At 44.4% G+C, this 14,983-nt stretch overlaps 1 protein-coding gene across 3 annotated transcripts in view; it reads right to left on the bottom strand.

Moving 5' to 3' along the window:
* Positions 1–3,419: 3,419 nt before the first annotated feature.
* Positions 3,420–14,983, bottom strand: part of LOC110971983 (NACHT, LRR and PYD domains-containing protein 12-like) — a 58,869-nt gene continuing 47,305 nt past the window's right edge. For 2 of the 3 annotated variants that reach the window (XM_051937319.1, XM_051937321.1), the window contains 5 exons: positions 8,429–8,602; positions 6,673–6,846; positions 6,329–6,502; positions 5,778–5,824; positions 3,420–5,627 (listed from right to left, as the gene is read on the bottom strand). In XM_051937319.1, the coding sequence (XP_051793279.1) occupies positions 5,104–5,627; positions 5,778–5,824; positions 6,329–6,502; positions 6,673–6,846; positions 8,429–8,602 (1,093 nt within the window). In that variant the 3' untranslated portion in view covers positions 3,420–5,103. The remainder of the gene's footprint in view (positions 5,628–5,777; positions 5,825–6,328; positions 6,503–6,672; positions 6,847–8,428; positions 8,603–14,983) is intronic. The other variant, XM_051937320.1, reaches the window with a different exon arrangement.

Here is a 14,983-nt window from a genome sequence, read left to right as displayed (position 1 = left end):
TATTCTGGGTGGAATAAACCTTTAAAACTAAAGTAGCCTGGACAGAAAGTAATGGAACAAACCTTTAAAACTGAAATTACTTGAACTGAAAGTACTATTTCTGATCGAATGAACCTTCAAAAAACCATCCATCCATTCTTTTTTTTTTTGTCTGCATTTATTCTCATTGTTTAACTCCACTGAAGGGGTGTCAACACTTTATGAGATTAATGCATATTTTAGTCTTGCAGCCAAATGTCTTATTATTTAGTGCATGTGTGTGACCATCACCAGCCCTCCCTGAAAGCTAAGCTGACATTCTTTATTAGAATTCCCTGTTAAGAGCCAGGGAGGGCAGTGCTACACCTCAGTGGTGACGTGAAGGGAAACAAAGGGTGGACAGGACGAGAAAGGATGGACAGGGACTAGCAAGCGGTGCTATTACATCTGAAGAATATCAGGTGCTGTGCTATTCCCGACTATTAATTATCCATCAATAAGACAAACAAACAAACACATACACAAAAAACAGAAAACCAAACAAAGAAAAAAAAAAGAATAAATAACAAGACAGTACTGAGCACCATAGTTGTGGGTGTCATGTTAGTATAGAGTGGAATAGGCCAGAAGATACTAGAGGAAGATACTAGAGAAAAGGAGAGTGGGTTTAGTGTGAGATTAGACTCTGGAGAGAGTCTCACCCATAGACTGTATATAAAGTGGACGTAGCATCTGGCTCCAGAATTGAAGCCAACCCGGAAGTGTCAAAAACTTGCAACATGACGCCGTCCGCTAGGGTTGGCTCCAAAAAGCTTTTTCTCCATAGACCCCAATTCATTTTTAGAAAAAATAAAATTTGATAGACTGATGTTCTACAGCTCAGGATTTTTTCCCGTTAGTTTTCATGGTCAAAATGAGAGATCAGGTGGCCGATCTTAAAATAAATCAATACTGAATTTTAAATAAATCGTTAAAGTTGGCGGAGCCAGGGGGCGTGGCTATACTTGATAGACAGCAACAGAAGCCTCTGCGGTAAAATGTGGGCGGGATAAGAGAGTCCTCAGCCAATCCTGGCCCTAGTTGCTCTCCGGTCCAGTCTGTTTGATGACGCTTTTTACGTCACTGGCTCCAAAAAATCCAAAATGGCGACCAGGAAGTAGCAAAAACTGGACTTCATTTTCTTGGCGTTGAAACCAACGGGTGACATCATGGTTAGTTCACGCCTGGTCTCAGCACATTCTGGCGGGTCCAATCCCTGCTCAACAGCGGAATACGACAGGGGCTAGTGGGACCTGAGCAAACATGCACATGCAAGTGTGAAAGACCCCGAAGCCCAGAACAGCCATCACAACAATGCAGGGCCAAGCCGACAGGGTCCCCCCCCGGGCCGCAGGAGCCATGGGGCGGCACCCCCAGAGAGCAACCGGGGCCACCGTATACCATACGGACCCCAAAGACAAGAGGGAGCGGCTACTGACACCCCCAGCACGCCAGAACCAACCCAGGCAGCCCAGAGCAAGAGGACCCACCCGCCACCCAAGCCCCAACCCCGCCCGCCCCAGCCCCCACCAAAACCCTGCACCCCACCACCCCACCCGCCCATCCTTTAAATCCACAACTTGTTAATCAGAAAAGTATTATTTATTCGGAGTAAACCTTTAAAACTCAAAATACTTGAAGAGAAAAGATTATTTTGGGTTGAATAAACCACTAAAACAATAACATATTGTTCAGAAAAGTAGTATTTATGTGGAGAAAACCTTTGAAACTACCACTACTTCAACAGAAAGTAGTATTTTGGATGCAATAAACCTTTAAAACCATAAGTTGTTTCCTATAAGATAATAAAAATAGACGGTTTGGGTAAAACTGTCCTCATTTATTCAACATTTCCAAAGAATGAAAAATGAGTCGCCGACACAAATCCTCCTTTTTGGTTTTTCAGAAACCTCCCCGTGTGGCCACAGGAGGAAAAGTGTGATAAATTTACTCCCCCAGCACTGGATCAAACCCAGCGGGGGGAGGGCAACACGAAGGAAATGAGGGAGGCGAAGCGTCCATTTTTCTGCAGGAGTGGGAAGGAAAACCTTGAAGAAAGAACGGGAGTCGGGGGGGTGACTTCGTGTACGTACATGTGTGCGTGTCGGGGAGGTGCAGGAGGTTAAAGTCACAGATTTTAAATCAGTTCTTTGGCCTTTAACGGGGCAACAGAAGCCCAGTGTGAGCAGCAGAACAAAGAGGGCAGCAGTGGCCTCGACCAATTAACATTCCTGCAGCCTTTATGAGCCGCCTGGTCCCGCCCCTCCACTCACACCTCGTAAAAGTCACAAACATCAATTCTTGCAAACCATAACTGTCATTATAATCCCATTAAAAACAACCCACTGAGCAATTTACAGTGAACACCGGGGCCACGTTCGCCAGCAGCGGGGAAGGATCGCCGCCGCCGGAGCACAAACCCAACCAAACGAGTGGGAGAGATTATTGGGAGTAATTTGACAAAATATGACACGATAGCGACTCCATCTGAAGTGAACGGGAGGAAGTGAGGTTAAATCTCCTTCTTCTCCCTCCTCTTTTACATTTGACGGGTCTTGGCAGCGCAGACGTCGTTTTTAAGCCGAATTATCAATTTCTCATCCCCAAAGAGACGGAAAATACCAAAACAAGCTGACGAATAGATGCTGAAAAGTCCTCCAGAGTTAGTTCCAGTGTGATCATCACCAAATCAACAGGAAAAATCAGTTATTGATTAAAAACACGAAAAATTATTTTAAACTAGTATCCATAACCTCCCCATTGCTCAGACAAAGTAATATTTTGTGTGGAACAAACTTTTACAACCACAACTTGTTTATCAGAACAGTTACAAGTACCTGAACAGAAAGTACTATTTTAGATAGAATAAACCTTTAAAACTCAAATTACTTTGACAGAAAGTAGTACTTTGGATGCAAGGAATCCTTAAAACCAGAAATTCTTGAACAGAAAGCAGGATATTGGGCAGAATAAACCCTTAAAACTCAAATTGCATGGACATAAAGTGCTATTTTTGGTTGAATGAACCTTTAAAACTACAACTTGGGGATGAGAAAAGTACTGTGTGTGGAGGAAACCTTTAAAACTGCAACTACTTGCAAAGAAAGTAGTACTTTGGATTCAATAAACCTTTCAAACTACAAATACTTGGAAAGAAAGTAATATTTTGGATGCAATAAACCCTTAAAACTAGAAGTACTTGAACAGAAATTACTATTTTGGGTAGAATACACTTTTAAAACTCAAATTACTTAGAAAGTGGTATTTTTTTGGTAGAATGAACCTTTAAAACCAAAAGTTGCTGATCAGAAAACTACTACGTATGTGGAGTAAACCTTTAACACTACAAGTGTTTTGACAGAAGCAGTATTTTGGATGCAATAATCATTCAAAACTCAAACTCAAGTCAAGGTTTTTTATTTGTCTCCCGTGGGAGAAATTTGTCTCAGATTAAGACGGGAACAGCGTCACAAACAATAAAAACATTCAGGGCATAAAATCATAAAAACAACAACAAGCACAGAATCAAAGTATACAGAAATTGTTTTTAAAAAACAACTAAGACAGTATAAACAGAGAAAAAAATAAATTTTGGTTGGAATAAACCTTTAAAACCCGAACTTATTGATCAGAAAAGTATTATTTATGCGGAGTAAACTTTTAAAACTAGAAGTACCTGAACAGAAAGTAATATTTTGGGAAGAATAAACTTGTAAAACTCAAACTATTTACACAGAAAGCAGTATTTTGCATGCGATAAACCCTTAAAACTAGAAGGATTTCTGCTGCAGACCCATAATATTGACTAAAACAGCAACACTAATACAGAACAAATGTCCACTGTGTTCAGTTAGTGTTAAAAAATCAGTTATTGATTAAAAATGTTGAAAATGATTCTAAGCTAGCATCCTTAATGTCACAGTCCAGAGATTAAAAACAGAGTTACTGCACACCAAGAAAAAAACAATAAACAGTTTGGCTGAAATCGTGCTCATTTAGTCTACATTTCCAAAGAAGCTCCTGGACAGAAAGTAGAATTATGGACGCAATAAATCCTTAAAACTAGAAGTACTTGAACAGAAAGTAGAATTTTGGGTGGAATGAACCTTTAAAACGTAAAATAGTTGCATAGAAAGTGGTATTTTTTGGTAGAATAAACCTTCTACTAAGGACTATGTATGTGGAGTAAACTTTTAAACTACAACTACTTGGACAGAAGGTAGTATTTTGGGTAGAATGAACCTTTAAAACTACAACAAGTTGACAAATAGATGCTGAAACATCCTCCAGCATTAGTTCTGTTGTGATTATCATCAAATCCAGAGGAAATATCAAACTGTCTCTGGATTATGAAGCAGATCAAACCCAAGACAACGTGAAAAGAGCAACAAAAAAGCTAAATGATGACATTCCTGAGTGTGTAGTCCACAAAAACAAAACACATTAAAAGTCACACAAGATGAAAGCACTGATTCTTTTGATTTAGTTAGACAAAACTGTGAGCAACTAGTTTAATTAAATATCCTCAGCTTCACTTACTGGGTCACAATTATGACCTTTACCTCACAATTTCAAGCTAAAATGTTGATTTCTTTTTTCTTATGAAAAGGCAGATAGTTGACTAAATGAAAAAAGCGCTTCACAATGTTGTGCAGCTTCACATTAAAACTGTAAAAACCTGTTGCTCAAAAACACACTGAAAAAGCAATGTCTTTTAGTCTTGATTTTACAGGTCTTAGGTTATGTTCAAATAGCGGTATGTCCTGGTTTCATACTTGGTGGAAGAGAGAAGCTTTATAATGAGGAAACTCAGAGCAGTGATGCAGTGTGACCCTCCATGACCTCAGCTGCAACAAGCTGACGGTTGGTTGTGAAGACACTGATGCCCCCTAGTGGCTGACGGAGCTACAGCAGTCTTTAAACTGGAGCTGACTACTGTAGCCCTTCATTTCCACATTACAGCTTTCCTAGACATCCTCTCCAAGTGTTCAACCCTGAGAATCACGTAATATTTCTGTAGAACATCATGCAGAACTTTCAAGGCAGTCCTCAGATCCCTCAACAGCAAATTAGCAACCATTAAACTCAACACAGAACCACTGAGGAACCTGGCAACCACATGAACCCAAATCCAGGATAGAGAGTTTCAGTGAATGTGGTGTTGAAGGTGTGGAGGTGGATCAGAGAGTCAGAGGAGACTCTGTAGAAGGACAGAGTTCCAGCATCAACATCCACATAAACTGAAACTCTATGAGAGACTGAGGAGGACCTGATGGATGTTTCTACGTTATCGTGTCTGACAGAGTAACCATCATCAGAGCAGATCAGACTCCAGGACTGATCATTACGTCCAAACATACAATCATTAATGTCTCCTCTCCTTCTGATTCCTCTGTAACTCACTGATATAGGAACCTTTCCTCTCCACTCCACCTCCCAGTAACAGCGACCAGTCAGACCAGTTCTACACAGCAGCTGGGGCCAGTTAAACCTGTCTGGATGATGAGGATACGACTGAACCTCCTTCACAAGTGTCACCTTCCTGTTGACGTCAGACAGTTGGAGGATTCTGTGTGGTGTGTTTGTGTCGACTGTGAGTTGACAGGAATCTGATGGAGAGAACAAACACAACACAGCTGCAGTTATTGATGGATCATGTGATCAGTATTAAAGCTTTGATGATGACCTCAGAGATGTGACACTTTGAAGATGCTTGAATGTGCTGCTTTGTTTCCATCAATCCATTAAAACACACTTACACTTCCTCAGACCTGGTGTCAACCATGGGACTCCAGCAGGCGTCACCCTGAAAGGAGGAGGACGGTCAGAGCAGCAGAGACTCTTTCAGCAGCACACATGGACGTTACATGGCTCTCACACTGTTCCACTGATAAAGGACCAGTCCAACATGGAGACACAGACACCTGAATGCAGCATCTCTAAAGTCCTGTCCTGTGCTGCTCACGTTCCAGCTCAGTTTACACTCATTATTCAGCTTTACTCATTGATGCTTCCTCTGTTCATGGAGCAAGGCTAACAGTTTGGCCTGCTTCTTGTCTTTGAGCTAAGCTAGGCTAACAGTTCATCCTGATTCCTGTCTTTGAGCTAAGCTAGGCTAACAGTTCATCCTGATTGCTGTCTTTGAGCTAAGCTAGGCTAACAGTTCACTCTGCTTCCTGTCTTTGAGCTAAGCTAGGCTAACAGTTCACTCTGCTTCCTGTCTTTGAGCTAAGCTAGGCTAACAGTTCACTCTGCTTCCTGTCTTTGAGCTAAGCTATGCTAAAAGGTTCCTTCAAAGGTCTGTCTGTACCTGAGAGTTTTCAGTCTACAGTGTGGATCCTCCACTTTAGCCAACAGCATCTTCTCTCCTGAGTCTCCTGGATGGTTGTAGCTCAGGTCCAGCTCTCTCAGATTTGAGGTCTTGAAGCTCAGAGCTGAGGCCAGAGACGCACAGCCTTCCTCTGAGACCAGACAGCCTGACAGCCTGCACACACAAAACAACACAAACCTGATGGACAACACCTGGATGGATGTTTCTCACTCTTTGTTTTCTTCTTTGTCTTTCAGCTACATTTTGGTCCAGATTTGATGTTTCTGAAGCAAATCAAGAATCAATCTTACATTTTCTTTCAGTTTCAAAGTGTGAATCCTAACCTGAGAGCTTCCAGTTTACAATGTGGACTCTCCAGTCCAGCAGAAAGACTCTCCACTCCTGAATCCTGCAGGTTGTTGTTAGTCAGGTCCAGCTCTGTCACACTGGAGGACTGGGAGTTGAGGACTGAGGACAGAGCTCCACAGCTTCTCTCTGACAGATTACAGTTATTAAGTCTGAAATGACAAAGACAAGAGAAGAAGAAAACATTAAGTTCAGTATTTTCTGTCCTGTTGAAAAGACAGCAGTGAATTTAACAACAAATACATCCCACTATGTCCAGAATACAGCAGCACTGCAGACAGTCCTCCGCAAAATTATTTAAATGTGAAAATAATCCAAAGTGTAGCACATTGCAGTAATCAGATTACTTTGAAGCTGAGCAGTAAAGTATTTGATGTGATTAGAAAAACAAACTTGACAGTTTAGATTTACTAAAAGAAGAATACAAGCCAAACAGCAAGAAATGAATCCAATAAAGGTCAGTACATCTTTCATTACTGTGATGTTGGATTCTTTCACTACTTTCTATACCCACTTTTAAATTTGGCGGCCTAAAAATAATTGAAAATGCATGAAACTTTGCACACACATCAGGACTAGCAAAAAAAATTGATATTTCAGGGGAACTGCTTAACTGTGAGCTAAAATTGCTCAATAGCGCTACCTGGAAAATTTGTAACATCTACTACGGGCAGCACGTTTCACCTACAGCTACAAAATTTGATAGGCATATACAGCACATCAAGCTGAACAAAAAAGTCAGCAGCAACCATATCCTAAACCTAACAGGAAGTCCGCCATTTTTAATTGACTTTTTGAAATAAAGTAAATTAAAAAAACAACCAAAAAAAAGATGGCAGCGTGCATGGATGCCTCGGTCCCTCCAGGAGACAGCGAGAGTGACAGTTTGGTGCATCTTGTCTGTCCAACACATTCATTCCAGAAAACTTACAGCTGAGAGACTTTACTGAACATCAGAGCATTGAATATTGCGATAATTACCACTCTTGGTTCTGATTTGGACACATCACGCCAGCACCGAATACTACCGGACTTGGAGACTACGCTGGCAGTTAACTGAGATTGGAGGAAGCGCAAGCAGTTCGAACATAAACAAAAGAGGGGGAAGAGAGCCGGGATCCATGATAGACTAAAGGCTAACCCCTCCAGACCAGCAGTCACTCCTTCTTTCTAATGTCCAGTGGGAGGTGTTTGATGAAGGGACCTGGAGGGAAACACAGCAGCTGTTCTCTCAGATATAAACTGTTGTGCTGAGAATGTGACTGCAACAAAACCTGTTCATGTGTTTCCAAACCAGAAACTGTGGCCTGACAGTGAAGTGTGAACCTTGCTGAGAGAACTAGACTCTGCCTTCAAACCAGGAACCTGCAGATCAACAAAGACACACAGTGGAGCCTGAAGAAGATCATCAGAGACAGAGCACAGATACAAACAGCACATAGAGAAACCTTTTCAGAATAGCAGATTCATGTGAATGTGGCAGGAGATAAAGACTTTCATTGGTTACAAGGACAGCTACACATCCACAAACCCTGTAGACAGAACTCTCCAGAACTCTCTGAACCTCTTCTTTGTTCACTTTCACCAAAATAACAGGGACAACAACATCTATCCTGCACAACCAGAAAAAATAACCCCATGCAACAACATCAGGACAGATGTGGACAGGACAGATCAGGTTAGCTGGTTATCCACTTTCAGAAGCCAGATCAGTTTCAAAGTGTGAGTCCTGACCTGAGAGCTTCCAGTTTACAGTGTGGACTCTCCAGTCCAGCAGAAAGACTCTCCACTCCTGAATCCTGCAGGTTGTTGTTACTCAGGTCCAGCTTTGTCATACTGGAGGACTTGGAGCTGAGGACTGAGGACAGAGCTGCACAGCTTCCCTCTGACAGATTACAGCCACTCAGTCTGAAGAGACAAAGAAAAGAAAAGAAGTAATATATTAAGTTCAGTATTTTCTGTCCCGTTGAAAAGACAGCAGTGAATTTAACAACAAATACATCCCACTATGTCCATCATACAGCAGCGGTGTGGACAGTCCTCTGCAGTATTATTTAAATGTGAAAATAATCCAAAGTGTAGCACATTGCAGTAATCAGATTACTTTGAAGTTGAGCAGTAAAGTGTTTGATGTGATTAGAAAAACAAACCTGACAGTTTAGATATACCAAAAGAAGAATACAAGCCAAACAGCAAGAAATGAATCCAATAAAGGTCAGCACATCTTTCATACTGTGATGTTGGATTCTTTCACTACTTTCTATGTCCACTTTTATTTTTGATGACAGATTTAATCCTCCTCAGCATGAAGAAACCACATTTCTGCAGAGATGTTCCACCATCTTCAGAGACTACACACGTGGACAAAATTGTTGGTACCCCTCAGTTAAAGAAGGAAAAACCCACAATTCTCACTGAAATCACTTGAAACTCTCAAAAGTAACAATAAATAAAAATTTATTGAAAATTAAATAATCAAAAACAGCCATCACTTTTGAATTGTTGATTAACATAATTATTAAAAAAAAAAAAACTAATGAAACAGGCCTGGACAAAAATGATGGTACCTCTATAAAAGATTGAAAACTATTTGACCAGAGTGACATGATTAACTCAGGTGTGTCATTTAATTGACATCACAGGTGTTTCCAAACTCATAATCAGTCAGTCTGCCTATTTAAAGGGAGACAAGTAGTCACCCTGCTGTTTGGTGAAAAGGTGTGTACCACACTGAACATGGACAACAGAAAGCGAAGGAGAGAATTGTCCCAGGACATCCGAAAAAAATGATAGACAAACATCTTAAAGGTAAAGGCTATAAGACCATCTCTAAACAGCTTGAAGTTCCTGTGACAACAGTGGCTCATATTATTCAGAGGTTCAAGACCCACGGGACAGTAGCCAACCTCCCTGGACGTGGCCGCAAGAGGAAAATTGATGACAAATTGAAGAGACGGATCGTTGGAATTGTATCCAAAGAGCCCAGAGCAACCTCCAAAGAAATTAAAGGTGAACTCCAAGGCCAAGGTACATCAGTGTCAGATCGCACCATTCGTCATTGTTTGAGCCAAAGTGGACTTCATGGGAGACGACCAAGGAGGACACCACTGCTGAAAAAAACTCATAAAAAAGCCAGACTGGAATTTGCAGAAATGCATGTTGACAAGCCACAAAGCTTCTGGGAGAATGTCCTTTGGACAGATGAGACCAAACTGGAGCTTTTTGGTAAGGCACATCAACTCTATGTTCATAGACTCAAAAACCAAGCATACGAAGAAAAGAACACTGTCCCTACGGTGAAACATGGAGGAGGCTCAGTAATGTTTTGGGGCTGCTTTGCTGCATCTGGCACAGGGTGTCTTGAAAGTGTGCAAGGTACGATGAAATCTGAAGACTATCAAGGCATTCTGGAGAGAAATGTGCTGCCTAGTGTCAGAAAGCTTGGTCTCAGTCGCAGGTCATGGGTCTTCCAACAGGACAACGATCCAAAACACACAGCCAAAAACACCCAAGAATGGCTGAGAGAAAAGCGTTGGACTATTCTAAAGTGGCCTTCTATGAGCCCAGATCTGAATCCCATTGAACATATGTGGAAGGAGCTGAAACATGCCATTTGGAGAAGACACCCATCAAACCTGAGACAACTGGAGCTGTTTGCTCATGAGGAGTGGGCCAAAATACCTGTTGACAGCTGCAGAACGCTCATTGACAAATACAGAAATCGTTTAATTGCAGTGATTGCCTCAAAAGGTTGTGCAACAAAATATTAAGTTATGGGTACCATCATTTTTGTCCAGGCCTGTTTCATTAGTTTGTTTTTTAAATAATTATGTTAATCAACAATTCAAAAGTGATGGCTGATTTTGATTATTTAATTTTCAATAATTTTTTATTTATTGTTACTTTTGTGAGTTTCAAGTGATTTCAGTGAGAATTGTGGGTTTTTCCTTCTTTAACTGAGGGGTACCAACAATTTTGTCCACGTGTGTGTGTTACATCTCTGATGTTGTTACAGAACAAACATTTTCTGATCTCTAGTCCTTGTTGTTCAGGTTCCTTCATTTGGGTCCGAGCACCAAATGGTGCGAAGACCCTAATGAAACCTGATTGTAAATTATTTTCCCGTATTTTGGAACTCAAATCTGGCGGCCTAAAAATGATTGAAAACACGTGAAATTTTGCACACACATCAGGACTAGCAAAAAAAATTGATATTTCAGGGGAACTGCTTAACTGTGAGCTAAAATTACTCAATAGCGCTACCTGGAAAATTTGTAACATCTACTATGGGCAGCACGTTTCACCTACAGCTACAAAATTTGATAGGCATATGCAGCACATCAAGCTGAACAAAAAAGTCAGCAGCACCCATATCCTTTCTTTTTTTTCTTTGTCTGCATTTATTCTCATTGTTTAACTCCACGGAAGGGGTGTCAACATTTTATGAGATTAATGCATATTTTAGCCAAATATTTTATTATTTAGTGCATGCATGTGACCATCACCAGCCCTCCCTGCAATCTAAGCTGACATTCTTTATTAGAGACTACTCCTGAACACTGGAACATTTCAGGGGTTTGTGTCCTCAGACTGATGCCAGACTTCCTCTTGCCACATTACTACTCCCCCATCCACCCAACAACACCATCCTCTAAATCAGTGATTTCCAACCTGGGGTCCACACCCCCCTAGGGGGGGCGCCAGAGATCACAAGGGGGAGCGTGACACTTTGTCTGCTCTGAGGCTGTGAAGTTATAAAAATTTGATTTTTACATTCTGTATAAAATCACAGTAACAGACTTACTGTGTCATCACAAGTCTACCTATAAAACATTTTTAAAACATTTATTTGGTCTTTCCTCAAAAATTCTTTGCTGCTTCGATGGCCACACCTCCTCAACTTCTGTCCACACTTTCTTCAGGTTGGCTCGCTCGCTCATCCCGATTCAATAGTTTGTGTGCAGTTAGCACACACAAGCAGTGACTGAAAAACGGCTTAAGATTCATCCATCCATCCATCCATTTTCTTCCGCTTATCTGGGACAGGGTCACAGGGGAAGCAGGCGAAGCAGGTCGTTCCAGACATCCCTCCCCCCAGCAATGCTTTCCAGCTCTTCCTGGGGGATCCCGAGGCGTTCCCAGGCCAGACGAGATATATAATCCCTCCAGCAAGTTCTGGGTCTACCCCGGGGTCTCCTCCCAGACGGACGTGCTCGGAAAACCTCCAAAGGAATTCTCCCTGTAGGCATCCGAATCAGATGGCCAAACCACCTCAACTGGCTCCTTTCGATGCGAAGGAGCAGCGGATCTACTCCGAGCTCCCTCCGGATGTCTGAGCTCCTCACCCTATCTCTAAGGCTGGGCCCAGCCACCCTACGGAGGAAGCTCATTTCGGATGCTTGTATCTGCAATCTTGTTCTTTCGGTCACTACCCAAAGCTCATGACCATAGGTGAGGGTTGGAACGTAGATGGACTGGTAAATCGAGAGCTTGGCTTTAAGGCTCAGCTCCCTCTTCACCACGACGGTTCGGTACAACGCCCGCATTACTGCTGACGCCGCACCAATCCGCCTGTCCATCTCTCGCTCCATTTTCCCATCACTCATGAACAAGATCCCGAGATACTTGAACTCCTTCGCTTGGGGAAGAAACTCCCCCCCAACCCAGAGGGAGCAATTCACCGGTTTCCAGCAGAGAACCATGGCCTCGGACTTGGAGGTGCTGATCCGCATCCCTGCCGCTTCACACTCAGCTGCAAACTGCTCCAGTGCGTGCTGGAGGTCACGGTCTGAGGACGCCAACAAAACCACAACAAAAGCAGAGATGCGATCATGAGGTCCCCAAACTGGAAACCCTCCCCACCACGACTGCACCTTGAAATCCTGTCCATGAAGACCACAAATAGGATTGGAGACAAGGGGCAACCCACTGGAAACGCGTCTGACTTAGTGCCGAGTATGTGGACACAGCTCTCACTTTGGTCGTACAGGGACCGAACGGCTCGTAGCAACGAGCCCGGTACCCCATACTCCCGCAGTGTCTCCCACAGAGCCCCTCATTGGACACGGTCATAGGCCTTCTCCAGATCCACAAAACACATGTAGACTGGCAGGTCAAACTCTCATGACCCCCTCAGCAGCTCCACAAGGGTAAAGAGCTGGTCCGCTGTTCCATGACCGGGACGGAATCCGCATTGCTCCTCCTGAGTCCGAGGTTTGACTATCGGTCGGAGCCTCCCTTCCAGCACCCGAGAGTAAACTTTCCCGGGGAGGCTGAGAAGTGTGATACCCCAGTAGTTGGCACACACTCTCCGGTCCCCCTTTTTGAAAATAGGGACCACCACACCGGTCTGCCACTCCACAGGTACTGTACCCGATGCCCATGCGACATTGTATAGACGTGTCAACCAAGACAGTCCAACAATGTCCAGAGCCTTCAGCATCTCAGGGTGAATCTCATCCACACCTGGCGCCCTGCCACCGAGGAGCTTCTTAACTACCTCAGCGACCTCTGCCACGGATATGGACAAAGATCCCCCCGAGTCTTCAGGCTCTGCCTTCTCCATAGAGGACGTGTTTACTGGGTTCAGGAGTTCCTCAAAGTGCTCTTTCCACCGCTCAGTGATATCCCCAGTGTGGGTTAACAGTTCTCCACCCCGACTGTACACAGCCTGAGCGAAGCCCTGCCTTCCCTTCCTGAGGCGTCGAACGGTTTGCCAGAACTTCCCCGAGGCCGACCGAAAGTCCTTCTCCATGGCCTCCCCGAACTCCTCCCACACCAGAGTTTTAGCTTCCACAACTGCCACAGCTGCCGCCCTTTTGGCCAACCGATACCCGTCAGCTGCTTTGGGAGACCCCCGAGCCAACCAGGCTCGAAAAGCCTCCTTTTTCAGCCTGACGGCCTCCCTCACTGCTGGTGTTCACCAGGGGGTCTTTGGGTTGCCGCCGCGACAGGCACCAGTGACCTTCAGACCACAGCCTCTAGCAGCTGCTTCTGCAATGAAGGATTTGAACATGGACCACTCAGAATCCATGTCCCCAATCTCCCCGGGATGCAGGAGAAACTCTTCTGGAGGTGGGAGTTAAAAACCCTACGGACAGGGTCCTCCGTCAGACGTTCCCAGTTCACCCGCACTACACATTTGGGTTTACCAGGTCTGTCCGGCAGTCTTTCCCGCCATCGGATCCAACTCACCACCAGGTGGTGATCAGTTGACAGCTCTGCACCTCTCTACACTCTCTGAACACTCTCTGCCTCCGTCAGTTCCCCAGAAGTTTGCTGGCAGCCAGTACTCATCGCCTCTCGCGCCACAGCAGCTCCCCGACAAGCAGCGTTCCTCGTCTCTCACTTCACAGCGGCTCACCAATAAGCAGTCTCCGTCGTCTCTCACTCCACAGCAGCTCACCGATAAGCGGCTTCCATCGTCTCTCACTCCACAGCAGCTCTTGTTCTGTCTCAGCTCCTCCTCTCGTCCGTTCCCTTCTTCTCTGTCCACCCGTCTTTTATGCTCCGCTCCAGACTGCTACTGCGGAGGTCATCAGGTCAGCCAATTGTTACCACCTGTCCCAATTACCCTGACGCTGCTTCAACGCACTCCTCCACACCTCTCTCCCCTGCAGCTGAGCTCTCCCACGCCCGTAGCCACAATGGTGTTTGTTATGGAGAATCTATGACTAGCACAGAAGTCCAATAACAAAACACCACTCGGGTTCAGATCGGGCAGGCCATTCCTCTCAATCACTCCCTCCAGGTTTCTCCATCGTTGCCCACGTGAGTGTTGAAGTCTCCCAGGAGAACTATGGAATCCCCGGGCGGTACCCCTTCCAGGACACCACCCAGAGACTCCAAGAAGGCCAAATACTTTGAACTGCTGTTCGACACATAAGCACAGACAACAGAATTTTCCCCTCTGCAACACGAAGTCGCAGAGAGGCGACCCTCTCGTTCTCCGGGGAGAACTCCAACAAAGCGCCGCTCAGTCGGGGGCTTGTGCGTATCCCCACACCCGCCCGGCGCCTCTCACTTTGGGCAACTCCGGAGTAGGAGAGAGTCCAACCCCTCTCCAGGATTCTGGTTCCAGAACCCTTGCTTTGCGTGGAGGTGAGCCCAACTATATCTAGCCGGTATCACTCCACCTCCCGCACCAGCTCAGGTTCCTTTCCCGCCAGTGAGGTGACGTTCCACGTCCCCACAGCTAGTCTATGCCACCAGGGGGTGGCACTGATTCATCAGTACCTAAAAAAAACTCGAGAGTTACCTTAAATTTGGTTTTACTGAAGGACAAGACAG

Source organism: Acanthochromis polyacanthus, chromosome 17, assembly GCF_021347895.1.
Source record: "Acanthochromis polyacanthus isolate Apoly-LR-REF ecotype Palm Island chromosome 17, KAUST_Apoly_ChrSc, whole genome shotgun sequence".
Taxonomy (NCBI): Eukaryota; Metazoa; Chordata; class Actinopteri; family Pomacentridae; genus Acanthochromis; species Acanthochromis polyacanthus.
Note: the sequence above shows the minus strand (reverse complement) of the source record. Positions and strands in the feature narration are given on the sequence as shown.